The sequence below is a fragment of the Mchenga conophoros genome, linkage group LG7 (genome assembly GCF_057382185.1).
Source record: "Mchenga conophoros isolate Kocher_MC1m ecotype Shallow Benthic linkage group LG7, M_conophoros_male_GT1.1, whole genome shotgun sequence".
Taxonomy (NCBI): Eukaryota; Metazoa; Chordata; class Actinopteri; order Cichliformes; family Cichlidae; genus Mchenga; species Mchenga conophoros.
Window position 1 is genome coordinate 49224666 of NC_140532.1, and position 26288 is coordinate 49250953.

General features: G+C 40.8%; 3 protein-coding genes across 10 annotated transcripts in view; 2 read left to right on the top strand and 1 right to left on the bottom strand.

Annotated features, from left to right (window-relative positions):
* LOC146570984 (putative E3 ubiquitin-protein ligase HERC1) overlaps nt 1-4739 on the bottom strand; it is a 44816-nt gene extending 40077 nt beyond the window's left edge. For 6 of the 8 annotated variants that reach the window (XM_085279864.1, XM_085279865.1, XM_085279860.1 and 3 more), the window contains exons 1-2: nt 4452-4738; nt 737-1754 (exon numbers count right to left, since the gene is read on the bottom strand). In XM_085279864.1, coding sequence (XP_085135990.1) covers nt 737-1723 — 987 coding nt within the window. In that variant the 5' untranslated portion in view covers nt 1724-1754; nt 4452-4738. Of the gene's footprint in view, nt 1-736; nt 1886-4451 lie in introns of those variants that run through there. The other 2 variants (XM_085279861.1, XM_085279859.1) reach the window with 2 other exon arrangements.
* A 946-nt stretch (nt 4740-5685) lies between these two features.
* esm1 (endothelial cell-specific molecule 1) lies at nt 5686-7110 on the top strand. The gene is made up of 3 exons (XM_085281252.1): nt 5686-6131; nt 6419-6562; nt 6748-7110. The coding sequence occupies exons 1-3, from the start codon at nt 5825-5827 to the stop codon at nt 6840-6842; spliced, it is 546 nt and encodes a 181-aa protein (XP_085137378.1). The 5' UTR covers nt 5686-5824; the 3' UTR covers nt 6843-7110.
* Nucleotides 7111-17239: 10129 nt separating this feature from the next.
* The window catches only part of arhgap24 (Rho GTPase activating protein 24), an 89082-nt gene continuing 80033 nt past the window's right edge, over nt 17240-26288 (top strand). Inside the window, exon 1 of the mRNA XM_085279870.1 lies at nt 17240-17707. The gene's annotated coding sequence lies outside the window, so the exon portion shown is untranslated. The remainder of the gene's footprint in view (nt 17708-26288) is intronic.

Below are 26288 nucleotides of genomic sequence, written 5' to 3' on the forward strand. Positions count from 1 at the left end.
GCTCTTTGTAGGCACACTAGTGAGTGGAGAAAGCAGCAGGCTGTATTCAACTTGTATTTGTCTCACTAGAAACAAATGAGCAATCTTCATCTTTTACACTCACCAGCCACTTTGTTAGATAAGGCCAATTAAATGTAATTCAGCCTAGCTGCACCAGCTATGACTCCAATACTTAGACTGAATTTGACCACCTCTACGTGATAAATAATGTGCAATATAATGAAGTCATTGGCAACGGCCATCTCTGGTTGCCATTTGTACAGAAATATTACAAAGCTGATTAACCTGCTAAAGGATGACTCAATGTGCATATCTATAGAGGACAGCAAGGCTGACTCAATCCTAATCCTTATCTGCACATTAACCCATCTACAAGCTTCAATGACACACTTCATTTCTGAAAAGGACAGCCTACAGAAGCATGAACGTGAAAAGCCATTTTCCTACTTTAGAGACAATGGGGCTTTTATCAGTATGTTCATGAAAGGCTGTGAAAGTTACCAAAAATAAACGCATGAAGCAACCGTGGCTCTGATTCAAATCACTCTGAAAGTGGAACAGAGCCACAGCATGTGAACTGATTGTACTTAAACTTCTGTAAACTAATATGTCCAATATATCACATGATTGCAGGACAAATCTATCTCAGGCAATTAAAGAAATACCATCAGTGACCGAGTGTAACATTAAAAAAGTACGATTACTCCAAAGACTGATATGAAAACAAGTCGCATACCGAATATTGCCTCATTTGGAGAAGAGTTTGATGGATGACATCAAAGCCCACACCGGCTGACTGCTGGGAGCTCAGTGAGGAGGAGGAGGAGGAGGAAGAGGAAGACAGTGTAGGGGTGGAAGAGGACATGGAAGCAGCCAAGGCTACCTCCACCCACTCTAGCAGAAACTTCAGGGAGCCTCTCTGCATGGCCAGGCCGAGCAGCAGCTCCAGCGCCAGCCTCCGACCAATCGGGTCTGCGCCACCGTTCCCGCTGCTGACCGATGTCTTCTTCAGGAAGTCAGCCACCTGTGCCAGACAGTCCAGACCCACTGACGGGATCTTATTCTCATTAGCCAGAGAGAGTGGTGGCAGCGAAGTCAGGACAGAGGACGCTGTGTTGAGCACATCGTTGCAAAGCACAGACTCTGGATGAATAGAAGCTGCGTATCTCCAGTTCTGCTGCAGTAGCGAGAAGAGCAGACTCAAGCCAGTCCTGACACCCATTTCTATTAGAACATCTGTACCCGACTTGATTTTGGATGCTCCCCCTGGTAGGAAAGGCTCTGAGGCCGGCTCAATTTGCCCACATTCAGTTCCGCTGTCTTTGGAGTGGGAGGGCAGCTGCACACGGAATTTGTCATGGTATTTGCTGTGAAGTGCATAGTAGATCCTCTGTAGAACTACCAGCCTGTGGTGGAGATCCACGGTGTAGGAGGTTTGCGTCAGCACGCGGTGAGCCAGCCATCGCTGGCTACGAAGCAGGGAGGACAGGTACTCTTCCTTCTCCGCAGATGCACTGGACTCACATTCGAAGTCCGGAAGGCGTGGGCCTGCGAGTTCTTGAACAGGTTGGGCGAGGGTCACCACTTCCTTGTTGTGAAGGAGCTTATCGTAGAGCGCGGCAGCACCATGCCTCCTGGCTGTCTGCAGGCTGTCCTCTGCCGCCCAGGAGCTATTGAAGTGCTCCTGCCACTTCAGCAACACATGGGTCTGACAAGGCACCATGTCTGAGCATTATCTATACTCTGATGTATACCTAAAAAAAAAAAACATATCAAAAGAGAGGATGAGGCTTAAAGAAAGTCTAATATAGAAAATTCACACATATCCACTCCAGTACAGATTAACACAAAGAATTGCACATCTCTCTTCATCACAAATTTACAGGCAACATTTGCTGCAGAAAGCCAGTGTTCTGATGCGTTTTCCTGCCAAGTGCATTCAGTGTGAAGGTGTCGGGTTTCTCCTTAGCGTCGGCACTTGTCCAACATACACTACATCCAGGATATTGCCATAGGCCCGGTGGGTATCACTGAAATAGGTCAGCGCACCCTATGATGGCAGCTAACTAGCACACCCACACTAATGAGGAGGGTGTGTTTGTCTTACAAGTTATTACGCCACAAAGCACAAAGGGATGCAATACAAAATAGCACATGTCAAATTTAAATTCATAATTCATTCATTTAAAGTTGGTTCCCTAACCCCACATCCTCACCTAGTGATCTGCTGCATTTTTGTTGGCTTTCCAACCAAAATAAGAGCGTGTCTGTTTCTGTCGCCTGGAAATGATGCATCTCCAGCCAAGCAGCTTTCCAGCTAGTGGGGAAAATAATGATTTTACTCATAATATTTTGCAGATAATCAGACACCAGCTGGTTAACTGCATCCACCCCCTTGAAAGTCATTACATTCATAACAGAAGCTAAGCCACAACAGTCCTTGTAACGGTCACAATACGAAGGTCATATTCATAGCACTAGTAGGCATGACATTCCCCTGAAACACTGCTTATGCACACTCATCTTAAATATTCTAAAGCAGGTTAACCAGTAGACCTGATACCCACTCGTACATTTACTGTATTATTTTTTAATCATTTTAAACATACATGAACTAATACTTCTAGTTAATGGTGAACAAAACAGTGATATTAGCCATCTTGATTACCATTATGTTGATTATCGGATGACCCTACAGGTTCTAACTGTACCAAACTAACGGTTGCTCAGCATGTGAGCCCACAAATTTATCCATAGTCCTGTCACAGACTCTCATTTCTCTTGCTGTCCCTGAGGCCCATGGGGCTATATAGTTTCCACTTTGGCCAAAAATAACAGCAGGCATTGATATAGTAGTGAGCTCCATGGTCAGACGACAACAAGAAACTGCCAGCAGTGTAAGACGCAACCATCACACACTGCAGACCGTCTGGTATTTAAGGATATCAACATTCAGGACACGTTGTGAATTTAGTTCTCTGTTCTCATTTCAAGCAGCTCATTTCAGACTTCAGTCAGCAAATGTCAATCTACATTATCTAGAGTATCTAGAGTATACACACAAAACACTTCTTCCATTCCTGATTGTTTAGAACAGATACTAGTTTGGGCCAAAGATCCCAACTGGTTAAAATGAAAACAAAGGCTCAATAAACCTACATAGTTTGTTGGTTTTGTTTTTTCTGATTTTTTCTGCATTAAATGCAATGAATTTAAGTATATAGAAATGTGCTATACAAATAAAATTGCCACTGCCATAGGTGGGATCAAGCAAGGGGGGGGGGGGGGGGGGGGGGGGCAGCAGTATATCAGTAACTCCCATGCATGGCAGTGATATTTTCCAAAAAAAAAACCAAAATCTTTGGACCAGGATGATAAAAATCTGACAATTTCAATTTCACTAAATGTGTTTTCTATGGAACAAACAAATGCTTTTCACATAAAACAATACAACTTTCCCGACATAAAAATCTTTTTTAATGTAATCTGTACATTTTTCTTAATTATTATTATTATTATTTTATTCTTTAATTTTTACTTTAAGACTACATTTTTGTGCACGGTAGCTGAGCATAAATCCACAAGAAAATAATCAAGACTTTAAACGCAACCTCCTTCATACTGACTGCTGGATGAGGTGAGCTGACACTAGGACGCCCTTTCGGCACGATGGGGTTTGGAAGTTTTCGAGAATGAGCTGGAGGAAGTTGCCGACCCAATTAAGGGACGTTTGGGCTGCTGTTGCCAGGACAACCCCATCACTAAAAGCATAATGAATACTTGAATGACAGTTAACCAAAACCAGGACTGGATAACAAAGAGAATTTGTTCACCATAATACAAGCTACCGGTTAAAAATACATTAAATTTATTAACAACAACAACAACAACAATAATAATAATAATAATAATAATAATAATAATAATAATAATAATAATAATGATGATGATGATGAAGAAGAATACAATTTAATAATAATAATTCTAGCATAAATGACTTGGGCACCCACGCTTATGACAACCCGGTAGGACATTTAGTATTTAAATTAACAGCATGACACAGTCCTGGCTTCTCACTTTAAAGCTTATATCAACATTTAGTACCGTTACTGCTACGTGGCTCTCTGGTTTATTGTTACATAGTAGCTACCGACCTGCACCAATAAAAACACCGACAAACGTGAAGCGCAGATTCCGCCGTGTCATTCACAAACACCGGTAACATTATTCTGCGTCTGCGGTGACAGCTGAGCTAACGCTGGCTGCAGTGCAGTTGCTAGTCTGCTCCATGGCTGTCAAAACCCGACCAAGCCCCTCCACTTGGTGCCTGTCAGCTCCCGGTAAAATAAACCCCCGCGTGGGTCGCTAACGTCGTAAAGGTAATTTTAAAATGAAAAGACATATAAGACACACTGACAGTAAAAACACCGCCAGTGAATGTTTTGCGTTACCTGCTGTGTCCCAGTGAGGTCTCCCTTGGACGCAAATATCATCATCACCCTTCTCCTCGCTCCCCCTCTTCTTCTTCGGACGACTTTTAATCCCCGATGGCAGTCGGTGTTTGGTCGACGCGTTACCGCCACCGTGTGTCTCGGAGCGAAGCTCGTTAACGTCACTAACACCTTTGAGTTTTTGTTAAAAAAAATAAAATAAAATAATCTGCATGGCCAGAGAAAAAGTCAAAGTGAATAAACTGTAGCCACATTGAATTCCCTAAACCACAGTTGTAGAAAAAATGATTATACCCCATTAAACCGCTCTTAAAAAAATCTTATTATAAATTATAGAAGTTTTATAAAGATACAATACTGACGGGAAATATGCACTTAATAGTATTAATTAGGCAAAATGAAAATTAACAAGAAACACAGACGAATGATCCTCTGAAACTTTGTTGCATTATGGGAAATGTAGGATCTGTATAGACCCTGGGGCTAGGAACCAGGTTAATTCCTTCTCACGTTTCATTTCTGTTCTCCTGAGTCGCTTATGTCTAGTATCTTGTAATGATTGCTACTCTTGATGTCCAATAATAGTATTTTTCCAGCCTTACTTTTTAGGTTAAACGAAAATAGAAACGTAAGGAGCTATTTTTAACTTAAAAAAAATAACAAGGGAGCAAAGATTTGTCATCAGAATCGTTTCAATTTCCCCTTTTCTTACTATAAAACTCAACAATATTAATGCAGTAAATTTAACAAGGAGCTAAACATTATAGTAAATTTATATGAATTTATTTTTGAAAGCATTTCCTCTGTGATTTCAGGTGCACATAAAATTCATTGCAATCTGAATTCAAGGAACTAATTTGCGTGTGTTGTGGGGGCTAAAAAGACGTATCTCCAATTGTGTAACATGTTAACGAATGAGAGTTCTCACACAGCTACAGGCCCAGTAACTAGCACAAAACTAAAGTTGAATCAGTGGCGACAAACCTAATGCAATCGGACCTCTGGGGGTTCCCACTCAGACAAAAACAAACCAAACTAAACTTGTGACATCAGTTCACACGAATTTCAATTCCTGGATGGCGGTCCAGAGTTAATCCCACTTCCAAGCCGGATTTCTAAAAAAAGGGACTGACAAAACTGACTGACAAAAAAGGGGGGGACAACAACACCGGAATGAGGAAATTGACGAGAGCAAGCCATGTGCAAAACAAAGTTGTTCATTGCAGATAACCATGCAACCTGATGAACCACAGGTCACTCCGCTTAAGTCTCGCAGGGGTGCTCAGCTTCTCTAGTCTCACCAGGACACTCATCCAAAAGACAGCATCACCCCTTTCAAGCTTTCTGCTCATTCCGCTTCTTCCCGTGCAGTGATGTTTTTTCTGCTTATCACAGTGTCGTGTTCACTCGTGGTGCATGATGCTGAGGCATGGAGCGCCAGTGTGAAGTACGCGGTGAACTGCCCCGACAGATGCACGGCGGAGCGGTGTGGCGGGACGCAGCGGTGCTCTCGGACGGTCCTGGATGACTGCGGCTGTTGCCAGGTCTGTGCAGCCGGCAGAGGGGAGCACTGCTACCGCACAGTGTCGGGGATGCACGGAGTGAAGTGCGGACCGGGATTATTCTGCGAGTTCTACAAGGATGAAGACGACTATGGAGACGAATATGGAATTTGCAAAGGTATTTTCTCATTAAATAACCTTACAAAATCTGGGAGCTGTTTGTGCATGCTGCAGTTTGGTAACACTGATGTTACTGCACCAAACCCAGTATCCATTTATGTTATTACAGCCTTTACCCAAGGTTTTAGAAATTCTCCCAAATAACGGCACACATCTGTGAGCATGTGCAGATGCGGACATCCTTGCTGAATATTTAACTTGATGATCATACCTTGTATAATCTGAGACTTGCAGTTTATGATGTAGCAATATCCACTAAATAATAAATGTTTTCTTTCTTTACAGACTGTCTCTATGGAACCTATGGGGTTGAGTGCCGTAAGACCTGCAACTGCAAGGGAGGCATATGTGACAGAGAAACCGGAGCTTGTCTCACCCTCACCTTCTTTGCCAAAATCGCCCGCAAGCTTAAGAATGAACCACAAGCAGGTAAAGGAGAAATATTATTTTCATTTAAAGTTGAAGGTTTGAAGCCTTTGTGTAATTAGTAATAACTTCTCTATGGGCTAGTAGAAGCTGAATGTCTTGCCAAGTGGACTAAATTAAAATTCTGAATATGATGTATCATTTGCATGAACTGAAAGGCTAATGGTCTCCTTTACTTGTATTCTCAGGGACTGAGGTGGGCTCGGGAGAAGTGAACGCTGTGCAGAACACAGATCAGAACACAAACAGATCCACTGCTCCAAAGCGGCTCAACCCTCGCTGACAAGTGCTGACAAGACTGAATCTATTCAGTGTAAATGTAGCATTAACTTATAAATTAACTGAAAGATATATTTTATTAGAATACGCCAGATAACAAATTTAAAAAAAAAAGAAAGAAAGAAAGAAAAAAACATTTTGTTACAGCTTTTGGAGTTTTTAGTTGGTTTGCTTGGTTTTTGTTTGACACCATTATCTTTTCTAATGAAATATGCAGACTATGTTATTCTTTCCAGATCTTTCTTTGTTCCTCAATAAATTAATGAAAATGACCCTGCAGTCTCTTCCCATTAGCTTCAATGTCACTTAGAGTGCCTTTGTTTGTCAAAGTTGACCTGTACAATGATCCAAAATGGGCATTATCATATACAACACTGGGTTTGGTAGAGAATGCATTTGCAATTAAACCAAAGTTGTCACTTAAGGTTATCATTTAATTGCCTAATTTAGCAATACATATTTTGCCTTGGTTGTTAAATCGAGCCAGACATGAAACACTGAGTGGGTATGTTGTAAAAACATTAATTATTGCATGGTAATTAACATATTGTGCAGTTGTAGATTAAACTAATTAAATATAAAGGACAAATAAGCCCATAAATAAGTGGAATCCATTCATGTTGTTAACTGTAAGTACATTGTGCAAGGCGACAGAGTTGTTTGGACACAGCAGATTAATCACTGTAAGCCAGGAGCCTCTCCAGGCTTTGCTTGGCTGTGTGCTTTATCGCCACATTACTGCAGCAGGGAGCTCTGCCATTTCTTCATATACCTCTGGGTTTTTCTCTTTTTGCAGTAGGCTGGGTTCCACCAGAAAAAAAAAACTCCACAAACCAAGACATCATTTTTTTAAATCTCAGATGAGCATTCTCCTTATTCCCAGAGTATGTTTGTGTGTAGAAAATTTACTGTCCAGATATAGTTGTAAATTTGGACCAAAGTGTCACGCAGATAGAAACCTTGGCATTTATTTAAGGGAGGGAAAGGGGTCTTGCAAAACTATCAAGAAGTCTGATGAGAAGTGCATATTTTGAGCAGAAGTAATTCCTGCCAGTGTGGTTTCCCATGATGATGTGACATGATGTATCCAAACACAGGAGCAAAAATGGATTTTATTGCTGAGACTTTTTACAGACATCTTTGACTTCACATTTTTTGGGTGCCCTAGTTTCTTAGCTCTCAAAAATGGGAAAATATGCTTTTTTCCCATGCAGAACACAACTCTCAATCAGTGAAAAACGTTTTAATCCAAAAACGCAAAAGAAAAACTGGAGGAGGAAAGAGAGAGGATTCAAAGAAGGAAGGTTTCTCAGTCTATGTAATGAAGGACACAGACTTTTAGTTTTGTAACAAAAACAAGAAAAGCAAACATTATAATATTGTTTATTTACTGGATTTTCTTCTCCACTTCACCCATCGGTTTCTTTAAACACCAGAGAAGATAGACACAAATTTTAATTCAGCGAGCGTCATTAAGAATACACCCTTTTCAGAAAATGGTATCTAACTTTAGATTTAACAATTTTATTTAAATCCTAAAATTATACAGAAAAACAGTGGAACAAATTCTGTGCAGATTATACAAAGCACTTCAAACAGTGTTGTGTAAAAGTACTAGCCACCCCTCATTTCTTTATTTTTTGCTCCCAAGTGGAGACAGGCTGCTTTTATTAGCAGCCTATCACAAAACATTTCATTTGTTTCCATTTTTTAGCTGAATCCATAATGAATGTTAAAAATAACCCAATTTGACAGGCATAAAATAGTGATGTTTGCATAAATAATATGATTCCCACTGAGGTATTAGCAACAAACTTAGCATATAGCAGTGTGGGCAGTCTGTCCTTAAAAAAAGAAAAGAAAAAAAGAAGAAAGAACCTGAGAGATGCATTTAGCCCTTTATTTGATCATCTACTGTTCATTAGAAATAGTCTCAGTGGAAGGGTGGATGTCAAGAAAACAAAGGAAAAAAGCTGTGGTATGCCAAATTATACTGACAAATCACTGGCAACAAGTCTGAAATTTTGAATTCAAATCATTATCATTATGTACAGAGGGGATCAGGACAGAGGGACAAAATTTGTGAAACCAACACGGTGGAGGCCTTGTCACGGTTTGGGGCTGTATTTCAGCCAGAGGTTTAGCGATCTCATCAGAATTCATGGAACTGAGAACAGAAAAATGGATTTTGATCCATCATACAATACCATCTGGAAAGCATCAGATTGGCAACATCTTCTTTTTCCACCACAATAATGTTTCCAAACACGCTGCCAGTGCAGTACAAACTTACCTGGATAGAAAAACATACAACTGAACACTATGAGGTGTGGATTGTCCTCCCCAGAGCCCCGACCTCAACATTACTGAAGCGGTGGTCATACCAAATATTGATTTTCAAGACTTGTTCAAACCCTGTTTTAGCCTTATATACTGTCTTCCTGTGCATGTTTACATGTGTTCTATTATATTGCTGCACCTTTGTCTATAGCAAAATATTTAGAAATGAGGGGTGGCTCAACATTTGTGTACATTTTTTAACTATATGAGTTCACGATAGCATTTGAAAACAATAATGTAATACTCGGAGATAAATGTCAAAGTAGTCATATACATATATATATAAATTTATATATATATACATGTTTTTAATAACACTTATGACAATTCAATGAAAATTTAAATTAATTCTCTTTAAAATCGTAAGGAATCCTCATGGCATTAATGATCATTCATTATATGTGGCACTTGATTAGATACTTATCATATGTAATCCTCCATAAAGCAGCATTAACTCTGCTGGAGATTTAAAAAAAATAACTACACGACATCCAGGACAATAAAAAGATTTCAAGAAAATACTGGCCGAGCTAAAAATAACTCTTATTAGCCTCACCTCTGACTCTTACTGGTACAAAAATGTTTTCCAGTATTCAGCTTGTTTATTTCCTGTGCTTCCTGACACCTGTGAAAATGGTCCTTCTTCCTGTTGTTGTTGTGTCTGCCCAAGACAGGAATTTAAAAGCATGGGGTTTTTCAAGTGACACTCCGAAAGCTCTGGAATTTATACGTGACACACAACTGCACATGCCCTGTCCTTGTTTTGGGAGCTAGTTAGAGAATGCTTCATATCGTTTCAATCAACACTTCACCTCTAAACACTACGACAGAATTAAAATGTGGCCAGTCTGAATTTGTTTCTAAATCATAAATATGATGAACAGGGGTGTATCAGCATATCTGTATTATTATTATTTACAGGAACATTCATGATTTCCCAATCCTCACATTTCCTTGACCAATAGCCATATAAAGCAGAAAGGATGAAGTTTCCTGAAAAAGACACAAATTACACTGCATGTGTGTTGGTTGTCAGTCCAAGGACAAGGTGACACACACAAACACACACATACATATAGGTATGGGACAGTCTGTGTGTGAAGGCAGTGAGCATTCACACATTCAAGTGCTTAGGCTCAAATGTTCCTGTCATTCCCCTGAGAACCGACCGGCTGAGGTCCCGCAACCAAACAAAGGACCCTGGAAAATAACAGGAAAGAGTTGGTGAGAAATACCCTTTATCTGACTCCCTGAACACGTCACTGCCGCCTCTGCAGAAACAAAGGTGCGTGAATGGAGTAGTAAATAACACTGATTTACTGCAAATAGATGTTCTGGTATTTATACTTTGGCTCTGCCTCAACAGGTTGTTTATTGTAGCAGTGGACTGACAAACACTGCAAACAAGGAAATTAAGTGATGAGTTTGATTACACTGATTGCAGGTAATCAAAACTAAGCAACAACAAGCGCGTCGTGACCATCCTGGTCTGTTCAAATGACGTAAATTCGGTCGGATTAATCAACTCTTTTGGTTCTTTTAATCAATGGTTTCACTCGCTTTTTCTTTTTTTAACGGTTCTCAGAAACCTCACGTAGTAAACTGATAGCAGCAAAACAACAGGTCAGATCCTTGACCTTAGCGACCTGACAGATTTCTGACCCCTGGAGGGATTGTCTTTTCCATCATGACGTGACGTGAGGAGGAACATTCCCAAGCAGCGTTATCATCACACCTCCAGAATATGGAGACTTACTTTTAGTAGCCAACAAACAACACAAAGAAATAAATGACCTTTTTTTCATAATTGCTTGATATATTTATTCATGTAACTCTTTGCTTTAAGGACCTATTCTGTTACCTAAAGAATGGGGATACATTTTTTTTATTATTATTAATTTGGAAACAGTAAGGAATTTTCTGGCATTAGAAAAATGTTCTCCTGGCGAACGTCCTTTTTTTTTGCAGAAGTCAGAAATATTTACCATCAGTACATTTTGGTTCTTTTAATCAAAGTTTAATTCTATTGTATTCTATTGTATTGTATTCTATTTCCTTTACTCTCAGTTATGTGCACTAAACACTATCAGAACAAATGAGTCACAAATGTATCTTTCACAAGAAATGTTGACCACTAAAGTTGACAAGATACATTTTCCGTTAACTGGTTTTTAACAGCATGGCTGTAGATCGGGACCTCCCTCCTTGCATGTGCTTTTGTAAAGGATGTAGTGAGAGCAGCAGCAAGACACTGAGCAGAACACATATCAGGGACACTGATTAGGGTTAGGGGTTTGTAAACGTAAAAGGAAGTGGGTTGCTAAGCGGCTCGCAGATATTTAATGGTTGCAGGCAGAATAGAAGTTGAATTTGACTTAATCGCCTTTCTAATCTACTGCTAAGGTATTTACTCTATATCAAGGATTTTAAACTCATTTTACATTGTGGGCCACATGCAGTCCAGTTTGAGCTTAAGTGGACTGGACAAGTGAAACTCCCCTTTTTTCAGTGAAAATAAGTTGAATGACACATTTAATCCTTGACATACTGTAGCTTGATATAAGACAAAGAAGTGAAATTTCAACAGTACGCCTCAGTTGTTTTCTTCATAATGAAGAAATGTTGCTGTAGTAAATGAAAGAAATTTGTGAGCACCACTCTTTGGGCCGAAATTGTAAGGCTTAAATATGTTAAATCACAGACACAAGTTCTTGTAACTCATTGCCAAGACTGTCTTTTAATTATAAAACATAAGGTTTTTCTTAATTCAAAGCAAATATCCTATGTATTTATTTTTTACAGTGGATCCAAAAACAGACAAAGTTCACTTTGAGAGTTCACTTGTTCTCCCTGTTTTTATGTGGGTTCTCACCAGGTACTCCCACTTCCTCCCACAGTCCCCATTATGATAAAAAAAAATGTAATTAAATTTTTTAAAAAGCTACAAATGAGAATTTTTTTAAATGCCCATTAAAAAGCTTTTAATTTTAGTGAACGTGAACAGAGTTTTGAAATACATAGATTCGTGATTATCCATTTTTGGAGAGACACATGGACCTCTGGTGGCTTCTTTTTGCACTGTCGGACCAAAATAAAAAGAGAAACATAAACACGCTTGCTGAAGTTCCTATTTCAAATGTTTTAGAGACCGCCAGCAGAGAGCACTATTGTATACAAAGAGAATGGTAACCTTACACCACTGATTTCGGATACATAATCATTACTTTTACCCAGGTGCTATTAGATATTTCAGGTACCTTAGCATATGTAGACATGTGCACTTCATGGAACTTAAGGTCAACTGGATTTTTGTAGTTCAAGAGAAAGAAGGAAAAGAAATGTTTCCTGTAGTTAGATAAATACGCTGCAAGAAGCGTGTGAGCAAACTCTTGCAGTGGAATGAACATGTCTTTTTGTGAGTGGGTGTGTTTGTGTGTCCATTTTTTTTTTAAACTTCCTTTCAAAACACCAGCACTCAGTATATTACAGAATGTGCCAAATGACTTTATAAGGAATGAATGCACCTCGAATTAAGGCTTCTGAATGGCACCACTTGTTTACTGTGCATGTTTAACTGGGGGGTTTAAATTAGCTGGCAATAGAGGAAGGTTGGAGGAAGATGAATTTTATCTTAACTGAAGGTGGTATCCGTATGAAGGTGATGTAAATTTAAAACACAAGTGTGTGGGGGGAAAAAATGAGTGAAAATGTCAAAATTCAGATCAAAATTTTCATACACATTTTAACATCTTATCTGTCCACCCATCTGCTTGTTAAGTTCAACGGACACATTTCTGACATCTCAATGACATCACTGAATAGTAGCATCACAATCTCACATATTCACAGTAAAATACACAAAATATGGACCAAAAACTGCTGAGTGAAGGAGATGAAGTGAAAGGAAGCAGCAGCAATCCCAAGCTTATGTCATAAATAACCAACAACACCCAAATAATCACTGGCACAAACATAAAAAATGCAGTTACCTAAATATTAGAATATTATTTCCAATACTTGAATTTAAACACTTTCACTTTATTTTTGTCCAAAGCTCAACCCTGCCAGCACAAGCATGTGTGCATTCTTTTGTAGCCAGTCATACCTGCGGGCTAAAATGTGTTTTTTGTTTTTGCAAAATTCATTGGTAAGTTTGTTGCACTCAGATCTTCACATCGTGTTCCATTTTCATTTTCTTCTATAAATATGTCTCCTTCTCAAATGTTTTTGTCCTTGATAGAGCTTTGTGCATTCAGCTCCCTGTCATCAGAGACAGTGCTCAGGCACAGCTGTGCAGATACAGCACGTAAACTAAGCTATTTTTTCTCATACATTTAAGTTAACTAGGCAAAAAACAAGGTAGTAAACTGAAAAAACAGTTAATTTGGCTTGTTTGAACATAACCTCAGCAATGGCATCAGTCAGATATGTAGCTATTAACCTGGTTTCACAAGGATGAATGAGTGACACAGATCAAACAGACTAACAGATGAGCAGATATAATTTATCATGTCATACTTTGGTTTCTATATGCCATACAAATACAAACAGGGAGGTAACTTTGCTATGGTTTAATACTATGCTGTACAGCTGTTCTGACAAAGACATCTCATTATAGTATTTTTCCCTTCTTGTTCTAATCGACACTGTCATTGATTGTGTGATTTTTGGATAGAAATCAAGCAATAACTGATCTTTCCCATTGGGGGGCAGTGTGAACAAGCTGTAAACACAGACATCCTTCAAAAGTGGCTCAAAGAGTTTCACTCAGAGTCAAAAAAGCACCAACATTATTCAACACTTGCCATTTATTTAAGTCATTTTTGCATCTGCCTTGTGTATTTTTGTTTTTTCCTCTCTGTCAGGACCGTTTGCCAACCAGTTACAACCTCTGTGTGTCTGCTTTGTGGCTTTGTGGGGTACTGATTATAGCCACTGAAGCTATATGGAGCATCTTGCATCCTTAGTTAGTGAGCTGGCATTTATTTCTGTAAAATGACACCGTTTACTGGCTGCTTATCTGCTTTTGAGTCTAACACGTAAGCCTTTCTACCTTTCTGTAGAGGCTCTCTAGATTTTGCCAAACTAAACCTCATTATGATGCTAAAAGGGAAGTGCTCCCAGACACCTGCCCACTGTGGTCATCTACCCACTTACTGTCGCGACACACTGACTGGCAGAAGTTGAAGATCACTCAGCTACTGCTTTCATTCTTTGGGAATTTACACAAGGGGACATAAGTGAATAAGAAACTTACAAATGGAGAAATGAAGCTGAAAAGCTGAAAAACAAATAACAAAAGCATTATTCCCATTCACAGCGAGTAGGTTCTTCTCAACAGAGATTCCTGCTGTCTGTCCAGAAGCCACCAGTCCAAAACCTCTGACTGCAAGGCCATGAGAACACACTGAGAAAAACTCATTCCCAGAGGCTTCCTCTGTGAAGATTCATCCATACTAATCTCATAAGTTGTCTATCAGATGAGGTCTCCCAGAATATCTCATGGGAGTAGATGCAGCTCCAGCTTGTTTACAGATGGCCACTTCCTACGTCACAAGGTCACACTGTTTCATGTTCAGCATTCCTCGTCCTGCAAATATAATTAAACACGCCGAGGGATGGCCGAGGACAGATGGCTCCGAGCCTGCTGTTGTTTGTTCCATTTTATTTAGTGAGATTTCTCATAAGGATGCTTAATTTTTGTAAAGTGATTAGATTTTATTACAAAGCAGGAATTCTGTTTATTTTTGATTGCCAGATATTAAAAAGCTTTGTTTTTTTATTATTACTGAATTAGATGGACAAGAGCTTTAAAAATAAAGCTAAATGATTGCTGTGCCAACAGTCTTTAGTCATCTGATTAGCAATTTGTGAGAAAATGCTTCTTAAAAATGGTGCTCTAGTGTCAACACTGATGTCAGCATTTTAACACGCTGCTGTTTATCAGTAAGAGTGGGTGCCCCCAACCTTGGTGTGTGCAGAAGCCCCACCCACCTGCTGTTCACACCTTGTGTTTTGTGAGGGATGGCCACTTCGAAGAAAGAGAGGGTGAGGGTAGTTAAAAGGGCTTCTTTCAGATAGCAACTGATAAATAAGACTTATTTTCACAACCGTGAGCCATGCAAAGCTACTCTAGCAGAATACAAAACTATAGATGTGAAGTTTAAAATGAGCAAAGTCGCCTTGACTTAGAAGTTTGACTAAAACCATCAGTAACAGTGATGATCACAACATGAACATCTGTAGAAAAAAATCACAGCGATGCAATTTACTTGACTTTAACTGGCTCTAAAAGTGTCAACTTCATTACAACCCAGAAAGGAAATATAAGTGAATTTCAACCTCTGGGGACTGAAATTTTATTACAAAGCATTTGCAGTTCTGTTGAGATATTTCACTCCAAAGTGAAGCAGAGGACAAGCTAATGTTCCCATAAGTGGAGCCTTGCGGCCCGGATGGCTAATGACCAGAGAATTATGATCACAATTTAATGATTGGTGCTAAACAGGTCGTGGATCTCTCTCTCTCTCTTGCCCACAGCCAGCTAATAGATAATAAAGAAAGGCCTGAGCCTTCACTTGACCCTCTACTATGTCAGGAACCCAGCTGGGACCTTGCTTGTTGATATTATCTCCTCCACAGTTGTCAGCACTTCATTTAAAGTTCTCCGTCACCTCACTCAACCAGCTCTTCCGCAGGACTGCACCACCACAACAGGTCAAATTTGCCCGCATCTTATTACCTGTGAGTTTGCAAACAAACTCATCATCATGCAGATGATTTGATTTTGAGGAAGTAATTATTGTGGGCACACCAGCTACCTCCTACACAGACTGGAATTTGCGTCTCTCCTTGCACCTTTTGCAGGCTCAGGGGATAAATTGGGAATTCATAAATGCTGGTCCTGTGGTGATAACAAATAATGTAGTTTGCATGACCAGTTCTGTAAATTATGCATTTGAGCTTGAATTTTTTTTTTTCTTTCAAATGCAAAAAATTAATCTATTCCTTTACTGACATTGTGCTATTATGCTATGGGGTATGAAATAGCCAGTGCATATTTTTTTTATCACCAATTTTAAATTAAATGTTTGATATTTATTGATTCATTCAGTCATCACATATTGCACAGACCATGCAAACAAATCATTTAAGTACGGAAGCTATTTTACAAATAGTGATACAAATGGTAAGCTCATTGAAGATAGCCTTCCCTCCAAGTAGAAAAAAGTAAATAACATAAACAAACAGATGAGCAGCAATATTTGTTCATGTAACCTAAAAAAGTGGCTTAGTGTGATCATAACCAGCCTTGTTAGCAAGCCGTGTTGCTCTTTATTGTAAAATATGCTGAATAAGAAGCATAATGATGGGAAATTACCACACAACTCAGACGTTCTGCCTGCAGGAGCACAGATACAGTGATTCAGACTGTGACAGCTCATGCGATCTCATCCCAGGCACTACTTTATTTGTAAATTACAGAATGAAAAACGCCTCCTCACCAGAATTAGCTAATGCAGCACTATGAATTTAGGAAAAAAAAACCATCAACAACTTTTTGACCACCCCCCAAAAAAGCAACACTTTCCAGGGGCTATGTATACAGCTGGGCTGGGACCAAAGTGAGGACAGAGTGACTGAATAAATGTTTGCTGAGCTGCCTGCACGCAGTCGTTTGTACATGTCATGTTGAAGACCCCGTAAAACTCTGGGTGTGTATGCACGCTGGATTAGTCACAGATGGTGTGTGGAAAAGTCGAGATTTTTTCTGTTTATTCTGCATTATAAGCCTGCTGTGGGAAATTTCCTGGCTGTTGAAATTTTAAGATGAGCAGCACAAGTTTCAAAACTGCTGGTTACTTTGCTCTGTATGCTGAAATAAAAGAGAAAGTCAACTGAGGCACTGCTCAGTCGGAGCTCTCCCTCGTTCTTTGAGACTTCCTCAAACATGATTTCTCTCTCTGTATCACACACACACACACACACACACACACACTCCTCCCCTCCCTGCCTCCTCCTCCTCCACCTCTCTGTACCAACACACACTGCTGTCTTACACCGAGCGTGAGCGCCTCAGCAGCCGGGATGACTGGAGGAGCTGGGACTGCAGATACTGCGGTGCTGAGAAAGACGGCGTGAGCGCGTTTGTGTGCGTGTGCACGTGCCTGGGCGGACTCCAGCTGTAATGGTGCCCCGTGTGTGTGTGACTGTGCTGACCGCAACAGTCATCCTGTCCAACAGCGGAGACTTTCTCAGCGTGCAGATGGTGTGAGCAGTCAGGGGAAAAGTTTCTAACAGCTCGACTGAGTCTCGGCTAACTCAATCCACACTGCACACACACTCATACATTGTGCCAGTCCAGGAGGGGAGCAACAACAACAGCAGCAGCAGCTGAGCATGAGGACAACTTGAGCTTGCGTGTTTGTCTTGTAGTTGATTGATTGACCTGTCGCTGAAGAGGATACGGTGTCTGGGCATCACCACACATCCGAGCTGTGAGATTCAACAGGGCTGCTCGTTTGAAAGGTGAGTCCGTTCAGTAAATCTGTTGACTCTTTGTTATGATTATGAAAATGCTGTAAGCAAAACGGACACTTTGTTACTATGTATTTATATTTCAGTCATAACAGGCATTCTTCACCTTAGACTACAGCACAGTAAATATGGCATGTGGTTTTGCTTTGGCACATTTTTAAAGCGGCATCGCTGGGTTAATGGCTCATTAAAGTGATTTATTGTGTGAAGTAGTTACACCTGCGGTGACTGCCATGTTGAGCAACGGAAACGTCAAATGCACGACTTCTGAGCTGCTGTGAATCTGTGCATTAACGCGCAAAACTGTCTTTAAGCTGTAGTCTTTTTCCATTAGCTCCGTTATTGTCTAAAAGCTACACATGTGTGGCTGAAATATGAAATTAGGAGCATGTGTGGCAATTGTTGTTGGAAGGCCGGGAAGCATTAAACTTCAGCATTAAACTTTCGGGAAAAATTAGTAAGTGTCAGGTTTTGTTATGCCGTACAGTTAAACCAATAGAATAATCTTTAAAATGGTAAGACTGTTGCTTATGACCTCAGTTCTGAGTACTTTTGACTGTAGCACGTAGAAGTTTGTCTATCTGTGGATGGATTTGATTTATGGTAAAAACACATCTTACATGTTTGCCTGATTTCAAAGATTGATGTGGTTTTACATTATTGAGTGAAGTGTGCCAGGAGTACAGGGACAAAGGGGAGTAGGGTCTGCATTCCCATACACATTTTAAGCCCTTGTCCCACATTAGTTTTCATTTTTGTATAATTAACTTCTCATATGAAAATAACCAATTGTTATATTTCTTTTTATCCTAAATCCTATATTCTTTTCAAATATTCTGGACCAAGAACACCTTGGCATCTTGGCTGGTACGATTTGATCACAAGATAGTCAGTACTGTTTGGAAACATTTTTGAACTGGTGTGTGTGTGTGTGTGGGGGGGGAGAGAATGTCACTCATTCCAGCTTACTAAAATGGAAAAAGTAGTCAACAAAGAGAGGAACGTGGTGGAGAAAAGAAAGCGTTAAAGGGATCATGGCAGAACATCGGTAAAACAGAAGTGTGAATGGAAAAGAAATACATGAGAGCAAACCAGTAGAAGGAAGGATGATGACTCCCGTGTGTCAGGAATGGCTACAGCTCACAAGCTGTGCTGCTGGAAAGCTCAGGGATCAGGTTCCCCGTGTCAGCTGCTGTGCGGGACTGTTCCCAGGTCTAGCCATGTAATGTCTGTTTACTGAAGAGGGTGTGGGGACCAGAAGGACTGAACTGCAGCAAATCTAGAGTTCAGATTGGAAGTCCTATAGCTAAAGGTGTTTTTTTGTTTGTTTGTTTTTGTTTAATTTTCTTCATGTTTTGGAAAAAAAAGATTAAATCAAGTAGACACGGCTAATCTTTATATTCAAACTGACAATTTGCTATTTTTGTTTTGTTGCCAGGCACAGCATCTTGTGTGACATTTATGGAGGTTATAATGCAGAGTCAGCATAAACTCCTTCCAGCAAACATCACTAGTGAAAATGACTGTGGTCACTGGGCGCTGTTTTCACTTTGCCCCTCTCACCTGGCAGCGTATGATCTTGCATGGCGTCCTTTTTTTCCCCATCAGGAAAATATCCTCTTCATATACTGTAGAGACAGCCAAACCAAATTAACAGTATTGTCATTCAGTTGTCACAGTGTCAAAAACGTGTGAGATGAGTCAGGGGTCAATGTGAAGTCTTCACCTTCATCTCTCCACATGGTTGCTGCTCTGTTCCCAGACATACTGTGACACATGGCATGGAGGGAAACGAGTGTGTGTGTATGTATGTGTGTGGGTGGGTGGGGGGTATGCTAATGAAATGAGTGTATCATACCACAAAGCCAGCATAGTGGAGAACGAGGGGCACACATCGTGTCTAAATTGTTGTGTAGACAAAACAGATGCTGACTCGTCACACTGATTCATAAAATAAAGCCAGTTTATTGGGAACTCCAAGAAATTCCTCTTCAAGAACTGACCCTTAGTGTTTGTGATATATTACACTGCTCACCTCGCCTCCTTGCTTCTCGTCTCGCTTCCATCCATCCATCCATCTTTCTGCATGACTCACAAGGACTTGTGTGGGTAGTAAGCAATCATTGATGTTTCTTACCCTATAATGAAAGACAGCTCCTCAGATCCTGAACTCCCTGTAACCCCGTCCCACGTTAAATCACCGTAGGCCTAAATTGTGTGAGTGTTGGATGGAGCAATGGATTATTATCCTTATTTATTTTTTTCACATGTGTGCGAGTACTTCCATCTGTGACTGCTCTGAAGCCCTTCCTCTTTCACATCCTTTCCGGTGATTAGCACAGCAACAGCGCAGCAAGCAGCATGCCGTCCTCTCACCTCTGTGACTTTATAACAGAAGTCTAATAGAAACAGACTGCTCTCGAGGTAGCAGCTTTGGCAGCCGAGGGTTATATTTGTCTTTAACACATGCTGGTCACAGAGGCCCTCTGCGTTTCGAGAGAGGGGGTGAGGGTGGTTAGAGATATTTAAAGAGTTGATGGCACTGACTGGTAATGCAAGTTCATGTTTCATCTTGCGTGTTTTGTGGTCTTTTGTGCTGTTAGCACAGTTAGTACATATTCATGTGAACAAAAAAATCTAAATGTAGCTTCATGACACACAGTCTGTCAGTTCAGGGTGGAGTCGCTCACCTGTCAATCATGGTGAAGACAGAGAAAGGGAGATGAGCCATTGCTGCTTTATATTTTTGTTCTTGGACTACTGATTTACATGACCCAAGGAAAGTTGGCTCTGGTTTTACTGGCAAGCACCAGGTTCAAAGTAGGTTACAGCTGCTGAAAATGCAGAACTGAGGACTGGTGACAGACTGATGGTAATGGCAGTGCTTGCTGCAATGTGCAATGACACCAATGAAGAATTTATCTCTTCTGTTTATCAGTGAATCATTAATACTTCAAGCTGGGGAATATTTACTTAGCTGAGACTGTCAGTGACCTTTTATATCATAGGTGTCAAACTCTGGCCCGCGGGCCAAATTTGGCCCGCAGCATAATTACATTTGGCCATACCAAATTACTATTAGAGCTGGCCTACTGGTATTATACAGCTAATATATATATTGTTTAGTATTAAGCTTTGCTTGTTCCATATTCAGTCCATAAGAAAAGATTCATTCTTATATCTGGAGGAAGGTTTTTTTTCCAATAAATATCAATGTTAGCCCACGATTTTGTTCCAGTTTTCAATTTTGGCCCACTTTGTATTTGAGTCTGTTTTATATGAACAAATAAGTCACAACAGGTTTTGAAAGGTTTTGAAAAATGTGATTTTCTTAGAAACCTGAGGAGCTTATTATTTCTATTATTATTTGTCTTGTCATTTAATTCATAGAAAATGTCTTTTTTTTGTGAAATGTCTATAGGTGACAGTGAAAAACAGGACCCTTGATATGTTTGTACTAGTTTATCTTTTTCTTAATACTTTGTAGTATCAATGGCAGTGGGGGAAATCTTCATCAATAGTTCAGATCTATGCACATTTTCCAAAACCTTCCGGTGGACCGGTTTGTAGTCTGTGCTGGGCCGCTTCTGGGCCCTGGGCATTATGCTTGAGACGCCTATTTTAAAAACTAAGCACATGACGAGCACAAGTACAGAAGCAGGACGAGTTCTAGATGTAGGGTTAGCTGGGTTTGGATGCTTGACTACACAGGAACTGTCCCTTATGTGTCATGCAACAACTAAAGCTTGACTGCAAAAGTACATGGTTGGTAATTTGCCTGATATCACTGCACAGATTTCAGTGTTAGTAGATGTGCTTAAACATTAACATTTCATCCTCATGCTTTGTGGCAGCCGCAGAGTGGGAAAGTCAGTAGTTCTAACTTTGTTGAATCCAATTACCTCTCAGCAGTGCTCTGGGCTGCTGTTGTGACCAGTCACTTCCTGTGGTGGCCCATGTGGCAGAATTTTCTGCCAAGACCAAAAAGTTCAACCATTTATGCAATTATCTCTATAGTTCCAATAAGCAGAGGGTGGAATATCCTTGTTTTCTACAGCCCAAATATATCTTTTTCTAGCTCTTTTGTAGTCTTTATCTGCAAGAAAAGCAGAACTTTAATTTCCCAAAGGAAGAGCCACACAGTGCAGCAAGGCCTCAATCTTCCTTTCTTCCAAACTAGTTCAGTTCAAATAAAGACATGTCAAACAGCAGCTAAGGCTTTTTTGTGTGCTCTTAGCTTCAGTAGTTTCCCATATGGGGAACAAACAGTGTGTGTAAGCAGTGAAAACTAGCAACCTCCTGATGCTGTGAGACCAGTCCTGTGTAGACAGGAAGGTCTCTGGTGTCACATTTCAGAGACTTTACAGCCTTGGTCACCTTCCTTTCGACCTCTTAGATATCTTTATTTCATAGCGCATGGCTATACTGTTATCCAACATATGGTACATATGACATCACTTAAAACTTGGCCAGCTAATGTGTAAAAGTTGCCATAACTTTATTTATGGCTGTATATGTTGAAGCCTTAGCGGCAAGCTAAACATAGAGCCCCTTTTTGTTTTTATCACATGGTTATGTACTATGAAACAATGCTTTATTGTACCACTTGGTACCTTTCTGCCTGCTTCAGAAAATAGCTGTCATCACTTATGATACATCTGCTGCCTGTATTTTTATTATTTCATTGACAGATGTATATTTTTAAATCAACAAAGTCCATGAAGCTGATGCAACCTGGCTCAGTTTCCCATGGACAAAGACTGCCTATTAATACGTCTGTGCTCAATAAGGGACCAGCACTGATGGTGTTTTGAAAGACTTCTTCTCACTTCAACACAGAGAAATCAGTCTCTGCTTTTTTTTCTGCTTGAGTTGTGTGCTCTCAGTTCATTCATTTTTATCGGACTGCCTGAGAACCACAGATATGTTGCACCCTGCTAAGAAATTATAGTGCATGCTGCACAACCTTAGAAGGACAGCACGAAGATATCTACAACTCAGCACTCTGAGTGTGCGGGTGTGTCTGTGTGTGTGTGCATGCGTGTGAAATATATACAAAGCTGATGTTTACAGTGAAGGTCAGGGTGTTTTTTCTTCATCATGGGCAAAGTTCTCAGGCATGTTATGAGAAAATTCTAGCATCGTGTTAAGTACAAGGCACCTTGAATGTTCCCTGTTGGATGAAACAGAAGTAATGTTAGCAATGAAATACAATCTAGTAGGCATGACAGATGGTAGTTTGGATTAAAGCCTCACTGATATATTGTTTGACCATAATTAGCTGTTGAAACTGAAAAATTGACATACATCTAGTAGATACTAGAATGAATATATATATATATATACAGGGAGTGCAGAATTATTAGGCAAGTTGTATTTTTGAGGAATAATTTTAATATTGAACAACAACCATGTTCTCAATGAACCCAAAAAACTCATTAATATCAAAGCTGAATGTTTTTGGAAGTAGTTTTTAGTTTGTTTTAGTTTTAGCTATTTTAGGGGGATATCTGTGTGTGCAGGTGACTATTACTGTGCATAATTATTAGGCAACTTAACAAAAAACAAATATATACCCATTTCAATTATTTATTTTTACCAGTGAAACCAATATAACATCTCCACATTCACAAATATACATTTCTGACATTCAAAAACAAAACAAAAACAAATCAGCGACCAATATAGCCACCTTTCTTTGCAAGGACACTCAAAAGCCTGCCATCCATGGATTCTGTCAGTGTTTTGATCTGTTCACCATCAACATTGCGTGCAGCAGCAACCACAGCCTCCCAGACACTGTTCAGAGAGGTGTACTGTTTTCCCTCCTTGTAAATCTCACATTTGATGATGGACCACAGGTTCTCAATGGGGTTCAGATCAGGTGAACAAGGAGGCCATGTCATTAGTTTTTCTTCTTTTATACCCTTTCTTGCCAGCCACGCTGTGGAGTACTTGGACACGTGTGATGGAGCATTGTCCTGCATGGAAATTATGTTTTTCTTGAAGGATGCAGACTTCTTCCTGTACTACTGCTTGAAGAAGGTGTCTTCCAGAAACTGGCAGTAGGACTGGGAGTTGAGCTTGACTCCATCCTCAACCCAAAAAGGCCCCACAAGCTCATCTTTGATGATACCAGCCCAAACCAGTACTCCACCTCCACCTTGCTGGCGTCTGAGTCAGACTGGAGCTCTCTGCCCTTTACCAATCCAGCCACGGGCCCATCCATCTGGCCCATCAAGACTCACTCTCATTTCATCAGTCCATAAAACCTTAGAAAAACCAGTCTTGAGATATTTCTTGGCCCAGTCTTGACGTTTCAGCTTGTGTGTCTTGTTCAGTGGTGGTCGTCTTTCAGCCTTTCTTACCTTGGCCATGTCTCTGAGTATTGCACACCTTGTGCTTTTGGGCACTCCAGTGATGTTGCAGCTCTGAAATATGGCCAAACTGGTGGCAAGTGGCATCTTGGCAGCTGCACGCTTGACTTTTCTCAGTTCATGGGCAGTTATTTTGCGCCTTGGTTTTTCCACACGCTTCTTGTGACCCTGTTGACTATTTTGAATGAAACGCTTGATTGTTCGATGATCACGCTTCAGAAGCTTTGCAATTTTGACACTGCTGCATCCCTCTGCAAGATATCTCACTATTTTTTACTTTTCTGAGCCTGTCAAGTCCTTCTTTTGACCCATTTTGCCAAAGGAAAGGACGTTGCCTAATAATTATGCACACCTGATATAGGGTGTTGATGTCATTAGACCACACCCCTTCTCATTAGAGAGATGCACATCACCTATTATGCTTAATTGGTAGTAGGCTTTCGAGCCTATACAGCTTGGAGTAAGACAACATACATGAAGAGGATGATGTGGACAAAATACTCATTTGCCTAATAATTCTGCACTCCCTGTATATATATATATATATATATAAACGCACAATATAAACGCAGCTCCCATTCCCCATGGGATGGACGTAGAGACCTAAAATTCATTCCAGATACACAATATAACCATCCCTCCCAAACAGTGGTCACAAATCAGTCCAAATGTGTGGTAGTGGGCACATCTGCCATATTGAGATAATCCATCCCACCTCACAGGTGTGCCACATCAGGATGCTGATCTGACATCATGAGTAGTGCACAGGTGTACCTCAGACTGCCCACAACAAAAGGCCACCCTGGAATGTGCAGTTTTGTCTCACAGCAAAATGCCACAGATGCCACAAGCAATGAGGGAGCGTGCAATTGGCATGCTGACAGCAGGAATGTCAACCAGATCTGTCGCCCGTGCATTGAATGTTCATTTCTCAACCATAAGCCGTCTCCACAGGCGTTTCAGAGAACATGGCAGCACATCCAACCGGCCTCACAACCGCAGACCTCGTGTAACCACACCAGCCCAGGACCTCGACATCCAGGTTCACCTCCAAGATCGTCTGAGACCAGCCACCCAGACAGCTGCTGGAACAATTGGTTTGCACAACCAAACAATTTCCGCACAAACTGTCAGAAACCATCTCAGGGACGCTCAACTGCATGCCCGTTGTCCTCATCGGGGTCTTGACCTGACTCCAGCTCGTCGCCGTAACAGACTTGTGTGGGCAAATGCTCACATTCGATGGCGTCTGGCACGTTGGAGAGGTGTGCGCTTCACGGATGAATCATGGTTCACATTGTTCAGGGCAGATGGCAGCTGAGAATGTCCCAGTTCTTGCATGGCCAGCATACTCACCGGACATGTCACCCATTGAGCATGTTCGGGATGTGCTTGACCGGCGTATACGACAGCGTGTACCAGTTCCCACGAATATCCAACAACCTCGCACAGCCATTGAAGTGGAGTGGACCAACATTCTACAGGCCACAATTGACAATCTGATAGACTCCATGCAACGATGTGTTGCACTGCATGAGGCAAATGGTGGTCACACCAGATACTGACCGGTTCTGGGTCCCCAGACCCCCAATAGCGCAAAAACTGCACATTCCAGGGTGGCCTTTTGTTGTGGGCAGTCTGAGGTACACCTGTGCACTACTCATGATGTCAGATCAGCATCCTGATGTGGCACACCTGTGAGGTGGGATGGATTATCTCAATATGGCAGATGTGCCCACTACCATACATTTGGACTGATTTGTGACCACTGTTTGGGAGGGATGGTTATATTGTGTATCTGGAATGAATTTTAGGTCTCTATGTCCATCCCATGGGGAATGGGAGCAGTAACAAAAGTGTTGCGTTTATATTTTTGTTGAGTGTATGTATGTGTATATATATATATATATATATATATATATATATATAAAACACCCAGCACGCCCATGCGGGCGGTTTATCCTTCAAGCTCGGGTCCTCTACCAGAGGCCTGGGAGCTTGAGGGTCCTGCGCAGTATCTTAGCTGTTCCCAGGACTGCGCTCTTCTGGACAGAGATCTCCGATGTTGTTCCCGGGATCTGCTGGAGCCACTCGCCTAGCTTGGGAGTCACCGCACCTAGTGCTCCGATTACCACGGGGACCACCGTTACCTTCACTCTCCACATCCTCTCGAGCTCTTCTCTGAGCCCTTGGTA

Bases quoted from the DNA above. Each gene is read 5' to 3' on its own strand.
- esm1 (XM_085281252.1), top strand. From the start codon at position 5,825: ATGTTTTTTCTGCTTATCACAGTGTCGTGTTCACTCGTGGTGCATGAT. The intron at 6,132-6,418 runs GTATTTTCTCAT...CTTTCTTTACAG, and splicing joins CGAATATGGAATTTGCAAAG to ACTGTCTCTATGGAACCTAT. The intron at 6,563-6,747 runs GTAAAGGAGAAA...TTGTATTCTCAG, and splicing joins TAAGAATGAACCACAAGCAG to GGACTGAGGTGGGCTCGGGA.